We start from the raw sequence: 18443 nt of genomic DNA, 5'->3' as shown, positions 1-18443 counted from the left end.
AAATGTTGTAGGGCATGTGGGACCGTGCTGCCAGGCTGGCATAAATAACAACTGATAAGATTGAATGGGCTCAAACTCAAGGAATCGCAGAGATTTGATGGCGGCACTGGAGCCACCCTCTTCTGGCTCCGAGACATGAAACCATGACACACCACTGAGAGGACGGCGGGCACTAAGTCACACAGCATAACACCCGGAGTTCTTCTCCATGCTAGTGAGGTAACTAGAGAGCCTTGAGCCTTCAGCCAATGAGCTTCCCTTCCTGGGTACTCCTTCCCCCAAGAGGCATAGAATCCCAGGTTTACCCCAATAAGTCTATGCATTCACATCCACCGTCAAATAAAGCAGTGTGGACAAGCAAGGGCCATCTCAGAGAGCTGCTTCATGAATGACTGCCACAGGAAAGGCCTTCTCCTTAAAGACCCTCTTCTAAATCTCCCAAAGAAGGCTTTCTCTTCTCCAGCCCCTCCCATACTCTCAGACCTTGCTCCTACCCAGGCCAGATTCTGTTTGTCCTGGGCTCCACATTCCCCTTTCCTGCCTAGAGCATAGATACCCTAAGAGGCAATATAAACAGCAGCCATTCCTGACTTCCCCTCCTGACTTCCCCTCCCCGAGATACACCTGCAGCACCTGAAACCACTGTAGACTTTGTCCTGCTTCCTCCCTGCAAGCTGCCACGCAGTACGACAAAATGTGACCCCACCCATCACATGACAGCCATGCCCTCACACTACTTTCATCAAGACACTCCTGCATCTGCAACCTGAATAGTCTACAACACATTGAGACACAGTGGTTCCTTAAAAATCAAAAGAACTCTGAAGGTGGGGACATAATGCCTATAATCTTAGTAGGTGGCAAACTGAGGCAGAATAATGTTATGAGAATTATGAGTTCAAGACTAGCCTTGGCTGTATAGGGACACACAAAATCAAAAATAAATATGCAAATAAATAACAGAATAATTTTTAAGAAATCTGGTCATAATAATAAAATAGGAGAATGGAAATGAATCCCAGGTGGGCATCTACAAATATTCACTATGTATTTCTTTTATGTGGGAAAGGTTTTTTTGAACAATGAAATAACTATGGATCCTAAGAAATTTGACATGTTTAACACCTTTCAGATGTGCTCCTGGTTACTATGGAAACCCCTTACTCATTGGAAGCACCTGTAAGAAATGTGACTGCAGTGGAAATTCAGATCCCAACCTGATCTTTGAAGACTGTGATGAAATCACTGGCCAGTGTAGAAACTGCTTACGAAATACCACCGGGTTTAAGTGTGAACGCTGTGCTCCTGGCTACTATGGAGATGCCAGGACCGCCAAGAACTGTGCAGGTATAAATTCCAACCCCTCTGCCAGCTGTGTGGCCAGCATAGCTCTCCATTGGGACTGATTTAGATGAAGAATTTCTTTGGAGGAAATATCATCAGTGTCCTCCTGACATCTATCTAGAGCGGCAGCATCAAAATTTGCCCAAGTTAGACATTCTCAGAGAGGCTACCAATGAACCTTAGCTTGTGGGTGGATACACACAAGAGACATCAGCAGAGTGATTTCTGTCTTATTCGATTCATTTGTGTGATTTTGATTGAAGGGAGAGTGGTATCTGATGTGGCTCAAGTGAGTTATTTTGTGCTGGAAGCTGTCTCCTCTCTCAGTTATGCTTAATAAAATTAACATTCCAGTTAAGTAATTCTGCAAAGCACTAACACACACACACACACACACACACACACACACACGGCCCTCTACATTTCCCCAGACTGTCAGTCAGTCAGTATCTTTGAGTGTAAAAAATCTAATGGCAGAGGCAGGCGGATTTCTGAGTTCCAGGCCAGCCTGGTCTACAGAGTGAGTTCCAGGACAGCCAGGGATACACAGAGAAACCCTGTCTCGAAAAACCAAAAAAAAAAAAAAAAAAAAAAAAAAAAAAAAAAAAAAAAAAAAAAAAAAAAAAAATCTAATGGCTTAGACTTCGGTTCAATTGCAGTGTGCACTTCTCCTGTACATTTCCTGCACAGAATGAAGCTCTTCTTCAGAAGGGAAGTTAAACTGCTCTCCTTCCTGAGGAAGGAGGGCTGAAGCCCAGTGCTTCTTCTCCCTGGTTGACTATTAGGAAGGACAGGGAGAAGGGGGCCTTGTGCACTTACAGCGTGCATCCTGGAAAGTTCCAGTTGAAAGAATCACTTGTAAGACTTACAAAGGGAAGAGTTTAAGATTGAGGAGAATGCACACGTGACCTGGACCTGGGAACAACGAAAATAAGCATACCTGTGGAAAAGAAACACTTCCAGAGCCACAAGCCTTAAAAACAACAGGCAGAAGGAAGATTGTCCAGTCAGTCAGACTGGGGGTCGAAGGCCATAGAAGTGCCGTGAGAAAAAAATAAAGCCTTAGAAATTGGCGCCATGCCGGGCAGTGGTGGCGCATGCCTTTAATGCCAGCACTTGGGAGGCAGAGGCAGGCGGATTTCTGAGTTCGAGGCCAGCCTGGTCTACAGAGTGAGTTCCAGGACAGCCAGGGCTATACAGAGAAACCCTGTCTCAAAAACAAACAAACAAACAAACAAACAAAAGTCTGCAGTGTGCAGAACACTGCGTAGCTGACGTGTTAGTGGAGATTCACAGCTCTATTGGAGCACTGCACGGCCAGCTAGAAGAGAGCCTAGGAATTCTTCAAACTTTACTTCCACACAAAAACCCAGAGGGGATTGGGAGTAAACCATACAGTTGGTTCAGTCACCAAGCCGCTGGGGTTAAAAATAATAATAATAAAAGAACTAGCAAAAAAATGAAAAGCCAGCTAAGATTGGATTTTGTTTTGTCAAAAGGCATTAAGGAAAACCATCAGTGGGTGAAAGCCTTTTAAATTCATGTAAATGTGTTCCCAATTCTTTCCCTGGATTATTCCGAGCATCCATTCCCCAGGTGACTCTCCCTTGGAGTTTGGAGTCAGTCTCGCCAGGGGTCAAAGCTTGGGAGCCAAGAATTGCTCTTGGATCTCCTCAGTCTCCCGCTCTTCCCACGCACCTGGCTGGGACCAACACTGCTGTGAAGACTCTCTGTGAGGAAAGGAAAGCTTTCGATTTCAAGTCTCCGGGACATGTTTCCTTGTGAAAATTCCCTGGGCCCTTTGGGACTGAAGCATCTGTTGCGTTAGGATAGAATTCCAAAGGGTTGGGGAAAGAATCCTAGGAAATCAAGATACAGTTTTGCTTTGGGTCATTTTTTTTTAACATCTCTCTTACCTGCGTTGAACTGGTTAAAGGACATTATCTTGATATCATAGACTCCATACTCTCCAGCATGAATATAATTAATGACTGCACACCGCTAGCCAGTATTTATGGAAACTGTGGAAACTGTTTTAGGCAGTTACAAGATGACTCCGTACTGTTTCTGTTCCCTGCAGTGTGCAACTGTGGGGGCGGCCCATGTGACAGCGTAACCGGGGAGTGCTTGGTAGAAGGATTTGAACTCCCTACAGGTAAGGACTGCCCAACTATAAGGAAAAGTAACAGTACCTTAATGACTAACCCACTTCCTGTAATATGCTACAGGTGTTGTAACCCATTTGTAGTTTAAAAAAAATCGAAAATATGGAAAAGAACAGATTCCCACAAGATAGCCTCTGACCTCCACACGCACACTGAGGTACGCGCACGTGTGCACCACACACACGCACACATACACATGCGCACACGCACACATACGCACAAAAATAAGTAATAAATGTATTTTAAAACTGTAAAGATGGACGTGATACCACTTTCCCACAAAGTGCTTCACTCTCGCCTCTGGTTTAGCCTCTGGTATTCGCTCCAGGGTAATGGGCCCTGTACAAAGGTCCCTGGTGGTCTCGATCTCATTAGCAGTGAGGCAGTTTTTGCTGACATCACTCTGAGACTTTAGACATCTGACTTCATGCTCAGCTTCATGCTCTCAGGATAGAGCCCTTTCTGCTTTGGCTTGACTGGTGCTTCCCGGAAGTTGTAGAAATGGAAAGACCAGGAGGTTTAAGTAGCTTCTCCCAACTCACTCGAATGTGAAGGCTGACCAGAAGTAAACTGACACGGAGTCGCAAAGTAGAGCTGCCTTCTCTTTTGTCTAAATTGTTCTGTCACTCACGAGCAAGGAAGCTTTTGTATCAAAGTCTATTGGAACATTATGCACCCCTTCCCCCAAACAAAAGTAGATTGGTCCCAAAAAGTCCTTGTGGGCAGAAGAGATTATAAAACTGCTATTTTATCACATCTTAGAAGATGCCTATGTAGAGACACAGCAGGGCAAAGTCTGCAGTTACCAACAGCAGAATCCTTGACCAGCCCCACTAAAGGCAGCCAGATGCCTACATAACCCTAAACAGTTTCTTCAACAGCCTGCAGTGTATTCTGGGGACTCATTTTCCAAGGGAGCTTATAGGTAGTGCTATGTTAATAACAAATTAATATGCATTAACCCTTTGATGTCCATCAGCTCTGCAGAAAACAGCAGAGCCTGTGGGAAGGAGCTTGGGAACCGGCAAGGTACAGAGAGGTCAGGATAGGGTTCAAGGCTTAGTGTGTGTTCTTTCTGATTGTGTCCATGGAAGTCAGCTGGGTCCTGGGTGGGGCTCACAGTGTGAAAGGTGACAAGTGAGAAGAAGCTGGGGCTTGTCTCTTGAGCATGCCCAGGTTTAGTCTCAGCTTTGGCACCTACCTCAGAGACCAAGTCATGACATTAGCCAACAATTGTACCCTATAGACCTGCTCTGAGGACTTGTTCATCTAGATGGGGGAGGGCAGACATGAAGAGAAGCCAGACCTTCCCTGGAGGAGGCAAAGTCAGGTGCAGTATTCCTGGACTGACTGAGAAAAGCTGATGAGAAAAGGACGATGCTTGGCCACCAGCCTGCTCTACCAGCTGCCACCAAGCAAAGACAGGAAGCTGACATGAAAGAAATCTTGGGGGACAGAGGGGTGACTAATAGGAGAAGTGGGAAGGGCTTCTTCTCCACCCATCCCATGATAGTCCTTTGTGTCAGCAATTAGTGTTCTTATTAACCTGCTGTCCCAGTGCCTGGTTCTCATTATGTTTTAAGTAGGATTCCTGCTCGATGTATGACTTTGGTTTATAAAGACTGGTTCTACATGGCCATATCAATTCCTTGGGAAACAAAAATAAACATGATATTAGCCAAACGGGGGGGAGGGGGGAGGGGGCGGGCCGGGGGGGAGGAAGTCCACATTAAAGCCATATGTTTCCAGGCTGCCTTTTAGCTCCGCAGAAATGACATTCCTATTTCATCTCCAGGCTGTGATAAGTGCGTCTGGGACTTGACCGATGACCTGCGATTAGCAGCGCTCTCCATGGAAGAGAGCAAATCCGGGCTGCTGAGCGTGTCCTCAGGCGCTGCGGCACACAGACACGTGACCGACATGAACTCTACCATTCACCTCCTCAAAGTACGCTGAATGTCGCTCTTTCTGTCGGCTCTTTTCGCTGTAGTTTCACAGGCTCCCTCTTAGCAACCTCTGTGACCTATTGGCATCTGAGCTCCATGGCTACATTATAGATTGTGTAGGTTCAACATAGACATCAAGTTACATGGATCGTTATGAAAGTTCCCGACAATCATGAGCTAATGCCTCGATCAAAAGCAAAGGACTTACGTAAGAGAGTTCGTGGAAAACAAAATGACTAAAAGATTAATATCTATGTGAGAAACTTTTATTTTCAAAACTGTGCATTTATTATTCAAGTGCAAGCCTGCCAGTTACACCTTAGTTCAGTTTGCAGGATTTTTGAGGCTTCTAATTTTTCCTTCTTACACTTGTCCGCTCTTGTTTTTCCAGTCTCTCAATCTCTTTGTGACACACTCACATACACACACATTCTCAAACACACAAACATATACATATATATGTTTCTTCTCATTCCTCTACCAAAGAAGTTAAAGGCATGCGATGGAAAAAAATTAAAATAAATAGATAAGAATTTTAAAAAAAAATCTCACTTGTCTAAGCTTTAAAAGACTTTTCTTCCACAATGGACCTCCGTCACAACCAACAGATGTTTCTATAAACAACAGAGTTCCGTGAAAAGCCACCAGATTTAATACTGGCAACCAGTTTATCTTCTCAGTCAAGCTAACATAATGGTTAAGATTGTGTTGTCCACACCCCAGCTCTAGTCTCTGCTACGTGAGCTCAGGAAAGTTAATCAACCTCTTTGCTTTTCAGTATCCTCATGTAGAAACGAGGAAGGTGTTGGGGGAGCTGGGATATGTAGAGCCATTAAAACGGTCCCTGGCATAAGTATTCATTATATCTTGGATGAATTGGCTGAGAATGTGTAGTGCAGACTAAAATAAGTGTCCCAAACTGTAGTGCTGGGTGAAATCTTAGTGAGAACTTGGAACTGCTTTGCCAACCACCCCCTGCATGGACACATAAAACCATCAGTTCTCAGACTCGCCCAGACACAGGGCAGTAAACATATCCAACCCTTTTATAAGGCACGCCTAATGGACTTAATCCAAAGTAGCCCCAGAACCGCAACATTTCCACCAAGCTTCCAAAAAATGCCAAGAAGAGAGGAGGGCGGTAACCAAAAATAACGAGAATTGATCTCTTTACACCCAGAGGAGGAACATGTGTTTCTAAAATCGATTTGCTTTGATCCTGACTACTAGATGAGTTTCTCTAAGACCAGATCAGATTGAAATTTGCCAGAGCCTCAAGGCCACCTCCAGCTTAACAATAGCGCTTTCGACAATAGAAAAGGGTGCCCTTTCCCTGTGGTTGTGCCTGGCCAGAGGTCACTGAACCATATTAAATGGCAGGCTTTCAGTTCCCAGAAGCTGCATACCTCACCCTTAGCAGAATTCTGCAGCAGTCTGTGACCAGTCTATTAAAAACAGAGGCCATTGGCTGGGGAAATGACTTAATGGTTAAGAACCCTGCTGTTCTTACAGGTAGACCTGGATTCAATTCCTAGCACCCACATGGAAGTTCACAACTGTCTGTAACTCCAGATTCCAGGGAATCTAATGCCTTCTCTGGCCTCCTGGGCATTGCACACACATCGTGCACAAATATGTATGCAGACAAAACAACCATATGTGTACAATAAAATATATTTGAAAAGAAAAGAGAAGTTTCAATCTACCTAAATCTCCTATACTGAAAGTGTCATGTACCCAGGTGTCTGAGACTGGGAAGATGGCTCACTAGTTTAGTAGTAATAACAAATAACCAGAGTTAAGTTCCTAATATCCATGCTGAGTGGTTTACAATCACCACTAACTCCAGCTCGAGGGAACCCAACACCCTCTTCTGGCCATTGTGAATACTGCACTCATTCACAAATTCACACTAACTGACATACACATAATTAATCTAAAAAACAAATAAAAAAAGAATTATTTTAACCCTTTTTCCCCCACAGACAAGGCTGTCAGAAAGAGAAAATCAATATACCCTAAGAAAGATTCAGATAAACAACTCGGAGAACACACTGAGAAGCCTCCTGTCTGATGTGGAAGAACTGGATGAGAAGGTATGTTCTGAGTCTGTGCCTGTTGTATGCCAAACTTCTCCTGGAGAGATACAACACAAATGTCTATTCATCCCTGATACCATCAAAGTCCAACTTGGTAAACCAATGAGTTTTTTTTAGAGTTACTTACAGGAATATGGGTGAAGAACAATTTATAGGAACATAAACTACTCTAAACAGTTTATATCATCAAGGCCCACCACAGCATGGCTGACAGCTTACAAAGCTGGAAACCTGAAACATTGTATAGCCTGCAGACTGCTCATTGGGTTGGAGAGGGTTCTTTTCAAGTAATCCAGTTGGTCTAAACCTCTTCCAGGCACCTCAGTTGCTTTCTGCTTCTTGCAGGACCTGGTCTTGTCTGTCTCTCTCTCTCTCTCTCTCTCTCTCTCTCTCTCTCTCTCTCTCTCTCTCTCTCTCTCTCTCTCTCTCTCTCCCTCTCTGTTTTTTCAAGACAGGGTTTCTCTGTATAGCCCTGGCTGTCCTGGAACTTACTTTGTAGACCAGGCTGGCCTTGAACTCAGAAATCCACCTGCCTCTACCTCCCAAGTGCTGGGATTTAAGGCATGCACCACCACTGCCCGGGCGGTCTCAGTGTCTTCTTTGCATCTCAGCTCAATTTATCTACGGAGGACTCTCAGCTTTTATTGTTTACTCTAACAAGGAGGGGCCTGGTGAATCTGGTCTGTTTCAGGAACTTCCTGAATATATTTGAATTGGTTTTGTTTTGGCTTGGTTTTGTATTGGCATGGTTTGGTTTGGTTTGGTTTGGTTTTCTTTCCTTTTTACAGAATTCTCTGTACTGAATGCTTCAATCTAGTAGGAAACTTTTAAACAACAGGGTCTACCTTGAAGAGTACAGTTAGCCTGGGTAAGCTTAGCAAATCACAAGCAGTGAGGCTTTTCAAAGCCCAGGGAAAGTTCAGTGATCCATGAGTGTCCCCAAAAATGGGGGCCAGATCTACAGTGAAAGTTGATAAAGGACATCTTCCTGTCTTCCCATTTTAATAGCTTTCCTTGAAAATTTGTGTTCACGGTGAACTTTCTATGCATTTGTTCCGGCTAACATAGTTGATATGTGCTGCAGCTAGGACAGTCATTTAACTGTTTGCATAGCACTATACAGATAAGAGCTATCAAGCATCCAGAAATATGCCTTATTGTATATAATAAACACTTTAAATGTTAATAAAAAGAAAGAAAGAAATTAGCTGGTAAAAACTTGCCACACAAGCCTACCAACCTGAGTTCAGTCCTTAGAACCCATGTGGAGACAGCTCATTTTTTAAAAAGTTCTTATTTTAACTCTGTATGCATGCTGTGTGTTTGCATGAACACTCACAAATAAAAATAAATTAAAATTTTAAAAAGAAAATCAAAGTTTAGCCTTTATATCATAAATTAAAATGAACTTCAGATAGATTAAAGAGTCAAGAATAAATTTCAAGTACACAGGAAAATAGAATCAAGCAGTTATTAACACCAAGAGGAAACGGCATATAATAAATGTAGTATGAAAATTGGAAAAAATATAGACAATAGACTTGACAAGTTACAATTTCAATTCTCAGAGAAACACTAAATCAATATTTAAGTAGGCTGAGAAAAACACTGTGAGAGAAACATTGGCTTACGAAAACTCACACAAGGCTGGAGAGTTGGCTCAATGGCTCAGAGCGCTGACTGCTCTTGCAGAAGACTCAGGTTCTATTCTTAGCACCCACATGGCAATTACAACTGTCTACAACTCCAGTCTCAGGGGATTTAACACCCGCTTCTGATCTCTGTGGGCACCAGGCAAGTGCATGTGGTACTGATACTCTGCCCACGGTGATTCAAATCATAGTATATGGTCTCAAGCTTGACTTTTAGGATCTCTGTCCCGTGGGTTCTATGTGGTCAAAATCTCACACATTCTATTCATCTCTAGTCACGGGGTCTTGGAGTAGTTTGGGGTTTGAGAGGTATGTTGTTGTTGTTGTTGTTGTTGTTGTTGTTATTTGCCAACTTCCATATCTAAGTCTTCCAATCCCCATTTGGAAATCCCTAGAACCATTTTTATGCCATTTACCCCTGGGAATATGCTGAAGGATGCCCATATATCTGTGGTTACAAAGAACCTAGGCTCCAAAGGCTTTTTCTGTTGCCACTGCTGATGAATCCTGAATAGAAAATACCAAAGACCGGGCCAAGGTTCCACTCTCCTGTGCTTCCAAGCCTGTAATGCCCCAGGCAGAAAGAGCATGGTGGCCTACAGGCAGAGGTGGAAACAGCAGCTCCCTCCCAATGTCAGTATTTCACTTCACTTTCTGGGTCCTAAAATTCTGCAATGGAGGTCATGGTCACAGAGATCAGTTACCCCAGTCTTTCACCCACACAGATACCTACATATGTACCTACATATCAGCTCATGCAAAAAAAAAAATATCATAACGGATATACAGTAAAAATATTAAGAATCCCAGAGTGGGTTTCTAGCCACCTTAGACTGTTTGTCCCCAGATGGAAGACACACACAGCATTTATATTTTTAAATATTCCTAGACATCACAATAGCTGGGCAACTGTCTACCCTCCGTGCTGTTAGAATCTACCTTCCCATCCATATCCCAAAGTTGTTACTTACTATGTTTCATCTGGGCTGCTCTTAGCTCCAATTGGCCAGCCCTCATGGCCACGTTTTTATGGCTCAGCTAACCCATGGTGGCTCTCCTTTCTCCTCTCCTGCATGTTCTTCTCTCCTATGGCAGCTTCCTTCTGCTTCTCCCAAGCCCGCCAAACCTTAAGCCCACCTATGTCTCTTCTGCCCAGCTATTGGCTGTTAGCATCTTTATTCACCCATCACAATTAAGTGGGGGCAGGGTCACTCCATATTTTCTGTATAGACTCTCTGTCTCTGGGGCACCAGTCTTGAGGAACCCAAATTAGCATTAGAATACAAGCAGCATTAGGCCAACCCACTACAGGAAGCATATCAAAAGTGTCTAATCCTTCCAAAAAAGACAGAATGGGAAAACCTGTGTTTCTAGTCTGAAAGCATTAAAAGTCCTGTTACTTCACAGTACTGCAGCAGGTGCTAAGAGTTTTGAAGTAAACATAGGCCCTGCTCTCAAGGTGCCACAGTCTAGCAGGGAGCAGATACATTTTTTTTGATACATTTTTTTTTTAAATGATGTATCATTTAGCGATGGGTCCAGGAGAAACTGTAAGTAAGTCTGAGGAACAAACATCGGATCCTCTCACTAGGGAAGGTTGCCTTGGGTGTTGAGAGTGACTAGGAGTTTATGGAGAACTTCCAAGCAGGGGAAATGTGCCATAATGCAAAAGATGTAAAAAATATGACATACATTTTCTTGGCACCTGATGAATCTTGACTTTGGCCTTCGAGTTGATTTAAGTCTAAGATAATAGGCAAGAATCGAAAATATCAACAGCTAGACCATGAAGAACCCTTGCCCAATATACTCAGAGAAGTGTGGCTTTTAAATGTTGAAGCCATTGAAGTGTTTACAACAAAACAGCTGATTAGATTTGCATTTCAGAAGTATTCTCTCTTCTGTAGAGAGGATAGACTAGGTCCGGGAAAACTCTGAGGGTGGGGTGCAATGAGAGACTGCCACAGATGTGTGATGGACAGAGACTGGGGAGATGTAAAGGGAGAGAAGCAAGGCTGAAAGGTGGGCTAAAAAGGGTCACATGACCAATTAGAAGTCATGTGGCCAATTAGAAGTCATAGGAGCAAGGAGGGAAGTTCCTTCTGGGTGGAATGGATGAGTAAGATGAAAACTATAGATTGAATTATTATGGACGATTTAAGGATGAGGTCATTTCCTGTAGATATCCAGAGACAGCTAGAGACTCGAGTCAGCAGCTCAGGCACAAGATGGAGGGGACACAGGTATCTGGATGTCATTAAACAGGAGGAAGGGAAGCCCACAGAAGTTGGCATCCACCGTTCAGGTTTGAAGAAACACACCAATATTCCTACTTTCTCCACTTACACTTGTTTCCCAGAGTAGTGACTAAAACTTCCTTACTTTCAATTACAAAAGATTTGCAACTTAAATAATAAAATTCATGGTGATCTTACAGATTGGCTATCATCATTGCTTAATTCAAATAAATATGAGAAAAATTCACCATTGGGGTGAGTACATAATCAATCTAGAGAATAAGTTAGACCTTTAAAAACCCACAAATACTGTATTATATTTGGTGATTTTTCAATTTCCAGGAATAAATGTCCCACTTTACATCCTTTCAATGTGTATGTCTATACAGATAAAGATGGAGGACTATAGGTCTCCGTCTATCTTTATATCTCACAGCGCCCTCTGGTGTTCATTAGGTAAGTTTTTTTATAGGTGTGTCTCTTCACATTTTAAAGTTAAAATAAGTTTAAAGACAGAGTCATAACAATAGAACATTTCTTTGAAGTATAAGATCAAAGTATGCACATATATATATGTGTATGTATATATATATATCACTGCGTGGAGTCAGCCTCTGAGAAAAACTTCCATTTATTCTGCCAAATCCACCTGAGCCTTGTTATTTGCACACAAGGTCCATCAATGTTGATGGGAAATTCAAACATACATATATATCTGTGTGTGTTCAATTTAGAAAATGAGTCTCGTTTTCTTTCTAAATGTGAGAGTTAAATGGGTTCAAACGTAAACATTTTAATGTATTATGTGTCATACTTATGTTTTAAAAGGAGTGAAGGGTGGTGTGAAGAATAAGATCCATTTTATTTTCTACATCATCTAGTCTTTACATGATTACACTATTTCTTCTTCAGAAAGCATTTGATAAGCCCAGGAGAAGACTGGTGTGGGGGGAAGGGATGTGGTGACTCAGAAGAGACTGTGCATTCAGGGGATGCAGTTTATTAAGAGTCTCATGTCCATGTTGCCTCTAGCAAATACCCTGTTTTGTATTTAGGAATCTCTGACTTGGCTGATAAATGGCTTCGTCTTAATTAGGGTTCCTTTTGCTGTGATGAAACACCATGATCAAAGCAACCTGGGGAAGAAAGGGTTTTATTTCACTCACAGTTACATAGAACAGTTCATCATCAGACACAGTGAGGGCAGGAAGCTATGTGAGGCAGGGACCTTGAGGTAGGGCTTGATGAGGAGGTCATGGAGGCATGCTGCTTATTGGCTTGCTCCCCATGTCTTGTTTACCCTGCTTTCTTGTAGAACCTAAGACTATCAGCCCAGGAGTGCACCCCCCACAATGGGCTCAGCTCTCAGCGTCAATCGCTAATTTAGAAAATGCCCTACAGGCTTTTGTCCAGCCGGACCTTGTTGAGATTTCTCTCAGCTGAGACTTTCTCCACTCTGGTGACTTGTGTTGTGCCAAGCTGACATAAAACTAACCAGGACAACTTTTAAATGTTTCTTCTATGATAACATTTCTGCGTCTTCTTCCTTAGTCACTATAGAGGGACACTTGTTTGGTTTATCCTAGAAAAGGCAAAAACATTGCCAATGATATCATACCCTAGTCCTCCAGCTAAAACACTGCATAAAAGAAGAGGTTGGAGCAGCACTTTCCTAGTCTGCAGAACCTGTGCAGTGGCTTCCCAATACTCTCTCCCTCCATGAGACTTCAGCCTGCTATCCATTGATCACTATAGCCTTTTTTCATAGAGCTGAAACAAGAAAGTGCCAGAAAAGGCAAGCAAGCACTGATTAAATACAGGCTGAAGAATTTCTAGCTACAATAATTCAGCAATCTCCCTGTCCTGTCCAGTGTCAAAAGGAAGTACACACCCTCAGAGCAATGAAAATAATGTCCTTTAGGTCATCTCCTGTCCATGACTACATACAGACATGCACACATATATGTGCACACATGTGTACATGAATGTTCACATGCACACACTTTCTTCTAAAGCCACAGTGCAGTTGGGATTTAATGGTGATAAATACTTTATTGGAGCTCTGAAATACAGGCGCCACACTACATGGAGTCAGCCTCTGAGAAGAGTTCCATTTACTCTGTGCCAAATCTGCCTGAGCCTTGTTATTTGCACACAAGGGCCATCGATGTTGATGGGAAATTCGAACGAAGCTCTGGAAATAGCAGTTATCCCAGTGAGCATTACCCTGTAATCTCCGTGGTGATTCCGTTTCACCAGTGGTTGGAGCACCCAGTAGGAGCATTTCAGGATCTGCCCTCTTTCTTTATTATTCCCTCTTTGATGATGTTTAAGCCCTTCAATCAACACTGTCCAGGTGATCAGCATACATTTCCTATTCTGCCATCCTGAGGCACAGAAACAATTGCAAGGATAAAACACGTGTGATAAGTGGTTGGTTAGGACTAAACCATGACTTACGGCCTTGGTATATTATCTAACTTTAATAGTGTTCTAGGATCCTAGAACTGGTTATTACCGAGTCTTCATGCATGATTCTTAGGACCACTCAGTATGTAATAGAGCTGACACATGCCAGAAAAGTTCTTTATGTTTGTCAAATGAGTACTGTCCTAGGGTTTTACTGCTGTGAACAGACACCATGACCAAGGCAAGTCTTGTAAAGAACAACATTTAATTGGAGCTGCTTACAGATTCAGAGGTTCAGCCTATTATCATAGATGCAGAAACATGGCGGCTTCTGGGCAGGGATTGTACAGGAGGAGCTGAGAGTTCTACTTCTTCACCTGAAGGCTGCTAGGAGTAGACTGACTTCCATGGAACTGGGATGAGGGTCTTAAAGCCCATATCCACAGTGACATATCTACTCCAACAGGGTCACACCTTCTAATAGTGCCACTCCCTGGGCCGAGCATACACAAACCATCACAAGTACATTATATTCACCTACCCTCATAGGTGAGTATACAACATAAGTCTAATGTTTATTTGTATAATTTGTAGGGAGGTCAAGCCTCGGGAAAGGGGACACTGGTTGAGAAGGAAAGCATGGACACAATTCACCAAGCAACTCAGCTTGTCGAGCAGACCCACAACATGAGAGACAAAATCCAAGGTAAATATCTTCTCTTCTGTTTAACTTCCTGTCAAGGAGACACTCAGCGTGTGGGTGACAATTAAAGAACGGTTATTGTCAGGGATCACTGTGGGCAGAAGCGTAGTGTTCAAAGGGGTACAGGTTTTAGCGTCAATACAGCCTTCGTGGCAACTCTGCTCATTGAGATTTCTGAACACCCATTCCTATGTATCATCTCTCCGTGTTCAAGAATAAATATACACAATCACTCTTTCTAGGCATTCCACTTACATTTAATGCCACACTCCCTTTCCATTAGAAGACATGTGGTGTCTTTAGAATGAAAGAGCTTAGTAGGAGGTCACATTTTTTCCAGTTGTTTGCAGCCCCCAAATATGTCTTTGGCATATGAATAAACCATGTCGGGCGTGGTTGCGCATGCCTCTGATTCCAGGTCTTGAGAGATAGAGGCAGGTGGATATCTGTGAGTTGAAGATGATCCTGGTCTACATATCGAGTTTCAAGCTAGTTTTGGGCCACGCTATGAAACCCTGGATCCAAAAAAAAAAGGGGGCGGGGGCGTGGGGGAGTAAAGAGAATGAAAGCAAACCAGTCCAAATAGTCTCTGGCTGTTTCTGTGATGCTCTTCCTCAATGACCAGCAGACAATTAACAGCTCAGGTTTTTTTTTGGGGGGGGAGGGGGGGCAATAAACAGAGTGAGGCTTGTGAGTGATTCCTTGCCCTAAAGCACTGTGGCAGAGTCTACCTACCCTACTGGAGACCTCACTCATCTGAGTTCTGATTTCCACTAAGTACAGTGCAGTGAAAGCTGTCTTCAATTTCCCAACAGAAAAAGACTGCATTTGTTCTAGGATAAGGAGACGTTCCTCGGGTTAGAGTCAGCTAAGATCTGCTATTTGTTTCCATGGATTTTTATTATGCTGTATATCAAGAGTTGGGTGACAATACCAAATGCATCTCAGGGCACAACGACAGTAAAGACACTCACAGTGAGAGATTCACATCTTTCTACTGAGGAGCCAGGAGCGTGTTCTAGGCTAAGGGACACATAAAAGTAAAATAGATCCTTTGCCTTGCTTCCTTGGACACCTGTAAAGCACAGTAAAAACAAATGGCATGCATTTCAGATGTCCCGCTGCCTTCCTCCCTAGTACCTATGCTTGCATTTATAGATAAAATATTCCTTTCCTAAAGCATTGTTCTATTGATTTGTTCAGTGTCACTGAACCTAGAAATGTGCCCTCGTATTCATCCAATTGAGAACTAACTGCCCCGCTAGGCAGCAAATAAAGTCAAGACCCTTCTAAGCCAGACAGAGGAAGTAATTCACCTTTGCTATTTAGCAAACCAGACCTAGGTCGTTAGTTGCTTCTTTTGAAGAGAACTGAACCATCTTACCTGTCCTTTGGTCATGGGAAAGGACAGAGGGGAAAAATAACAAGGAAAAGGAAGTGGGAAACTACTTTTCATCAGTTTTCATTTCTTTAAAATATTGTATGAATAGTTTCCAAAGACCAAGGCACAAGTGTTATTGCCTGTATTGCTTTTCTGCTAATCTATCCCAGACGTAGCTGAAACAAAACAGCCTGAAACTGAGCAGAATTTACATAAAAATGCCAAATAATTCAGCTTTGCCCCACCAAACGTGAAGTGGGGGGTGGGTGTAGGGAATGGTGTGTTTCATTTATTTAAGGCTTACATTTTGTTTACTTCAAGAAATCTATTTTAGACTTTGTGTGAGAAGTGAATGTTTAAAGCTTTGTTACTTGGGGTTCGGAGGGTTAGCATATGTTGCTCTCCCTGTAACACAGTTATGTTTGGAGCATTAAAACCATCCATCCTCATTTATGGTCCTTCTTCCAAAACTCAAGAATGCTGCACAGCGTCAATAGTATGTCATTTCTCATTCCCAACCATCTCTGAAATAGCTACCGGCGACCTTCCAGCTGGTGCCCACATAAAGTACAGCTCCTCACCCTGGTGTGATTTATGTGACACCTGTTTTTGTCACCCATCCTATCTGGCCAGCCACACAGATCAGAGTGAACCACAGACACACAATGTCATTATGCCAGGAGGATAAAGCACTTCCTCCCAGAGCTGCAAGAGAACAAGGGAGCCACACAGCCTCTCCTCTCATCATATGGAACAGGGATGAGGGCGGCAAAGAACTGCTACATGCCAGTGTTTAGGCAAGTTACCTAATTCTTCTGAGCTTCATGGCCCCCTTGGTTCTAAAACCTTCAGCCTACATCAGATGTAGGGCAAACAGACCTTGAAGTCAAACGTCCCAGTCTTAAAAATATCATCACAGAAGGCAAATAGAAAAAATCATGTTATATGTATGTATTATGTATGTATGTGTATGTATATATGTATATGACTTTTAATATATAATTATATATTATTCAGGAAAAATATGTGTGAGCAAAACTATCACACGATAATTTTTTTAATCCTTCTACTAGCTTGACTATAAAATATGTGAAAGGTTCAATTACAAATATAGTCTCATTTTGGCTTAGAGCTTTGTTTTGTTAAATCATTGATGACTAAAATGGAATTAATATCCCCATTGCATGCTACAAGTGACAGGAGACACTGCCAAATGTTTTTCCCAAGCCAAGTATTTCTATAAAATGTTGAATAAAGTCCTCAGATTAGTGTGCCTTAAATATTAGTGTTCCCGAATCGTCATGGATACCAGATGAGCATAGAACCAAGGCAGGCTCTAGGGCAGCCATTCCCATTCCCAGAGTGGTTTCCTCAGGTTGGCCTCTCTCCCCTCATGATGAGCTCCCGCGCTGACACCAACACTCACAGCACAGTACCAGCTCAGCCTAGGAATGAGCTCTCTTTCCAGTGTACGGTCAGTCCTAAGCTTTGCCACCAGACTGCACAGCCCTGAGCATCCTTCCCCACTCCTATCTCACCATGTTCTTCTTCCTAGAGATCAACAGCAAGATGCTTTTCTATGGAGAGAATCAGGAATTTGGCCCCGAGGAAATTGCCGAGAAGATGGTGTTGGCCCAGAAAATGCTGGAAGAGATCCGAAGCCGGCAGCCATTCCTCACCCATCGGGAGCTTGTGGATGAAGAGGCAGACGAGGCCCAGGAATGTACGTGTCTTCCATTCCTAGCCAACACAGCACATGTCTTCTTTCTTTGTGGGATCAGAAAAGGACAGCAAGCCACAGGGCAACATTTAGTCAAACAACTAATTCTCAATATTCAGAGCTGTGTAAAATTTATGCACAAGCCTTGAGGACTCGTTCAGGAAAACCTGATTTTTTTTTTTTTTTTTTGATCAAAAGTTTTTGATCCAGGCCCAACTTTGAGAATTCTATGGAGAATCTTCATAACTTTTACTACTGTGAAGAAAGAATAAAGACTTAGAAGGTGGCAGAGAAAAGAAACAAAAATAAAATTCCCAAGCCTATACTGAGAGAAATTTTATAAAAAATGTCAACAGTGTTGATGTTCTGATGGCCCTGAATTTTGATACATTGTAATCTCCAATAGAAATGTAGCATGTCCTTAATGACACATATAAACACCCAAGTACACAGAGCAATGTTATTGGACCCCTGAGTTAATTACTATAGAGCTCGTCAATTGTTGCTTGCCAATATACCCTGAACATATTCGTTTTAAACCATAACTATTTATTTGATCCTAATTTTATGGGGTGGTTATTTGGGCTAACCTCAGCCTTCACACTGAGCTCTGTTCTATGTGGCATAGGTGAAATTCACTCATGTGAATTTCACGCTAGGACTAACCAGGCAGGCTGGACCTCTCCCTCCATGTAGAGTCTTTATCTCGTAGAGAATAGCCTGGACTTGTTCACATGGCAGGGGGACCTGCTGACAGGGAAAGAATAGAAAATCCAAGGGCTTAGAA

General features: G+C 42.8%; 1 protein-coding gene across 1 annotated transcript in view; it reads left to right on the top strand.

The window, feature by feature from the left end:
* Lama4 (laminin subunit alpha 4) overlaps positions 1-18443 on the top strand; it is a 139507-nt gene that overhangs the window by 57411 nt on the left and 63653 nt on the right. Inside the window, exons 5-10 of the mRNA XM_034524245.2 lie at positions 1133-1347; positions 3425-3499; positions 5305-5456; positions 7441-7551; positions 14447-14558; positions 17492-17659. Of these exons, the coding sequence (XP_034380136.1) occupies positions 1133-1347; positions 3425-3499; positions 5305-5456; positions 7441-7551; positions 14447-14558; positions 17492-17659 (833 nt within the window). The remainder of the gene's footprint in view (positions 1-1132; positions 1348-3424; positions 3500-5304; positions 5457-7440; positions 7552-14446; positions 14559-17491; positions 17660-18443) is intronic.

Source organism: Arvicanthis niloticus, chromosome 20 (genome assembly GCF_011762505.2).
Source record: "Arvicanthis niloticus isolate mArvNil1 chromosome 20, mArvNil1.pat.X, whole genome shotgun sequence".
Lineage (NCBI taxonomy): Eukaryota > Metazoa > Chordata > Mammalia > Rodentia > Muridae > Arvicanthis > Arvicanthis niloticus.
Note: the sequence above shows the minus strand (reverse complement) of the source record. Positions and strands in the feature narration are given on the sequence as shown.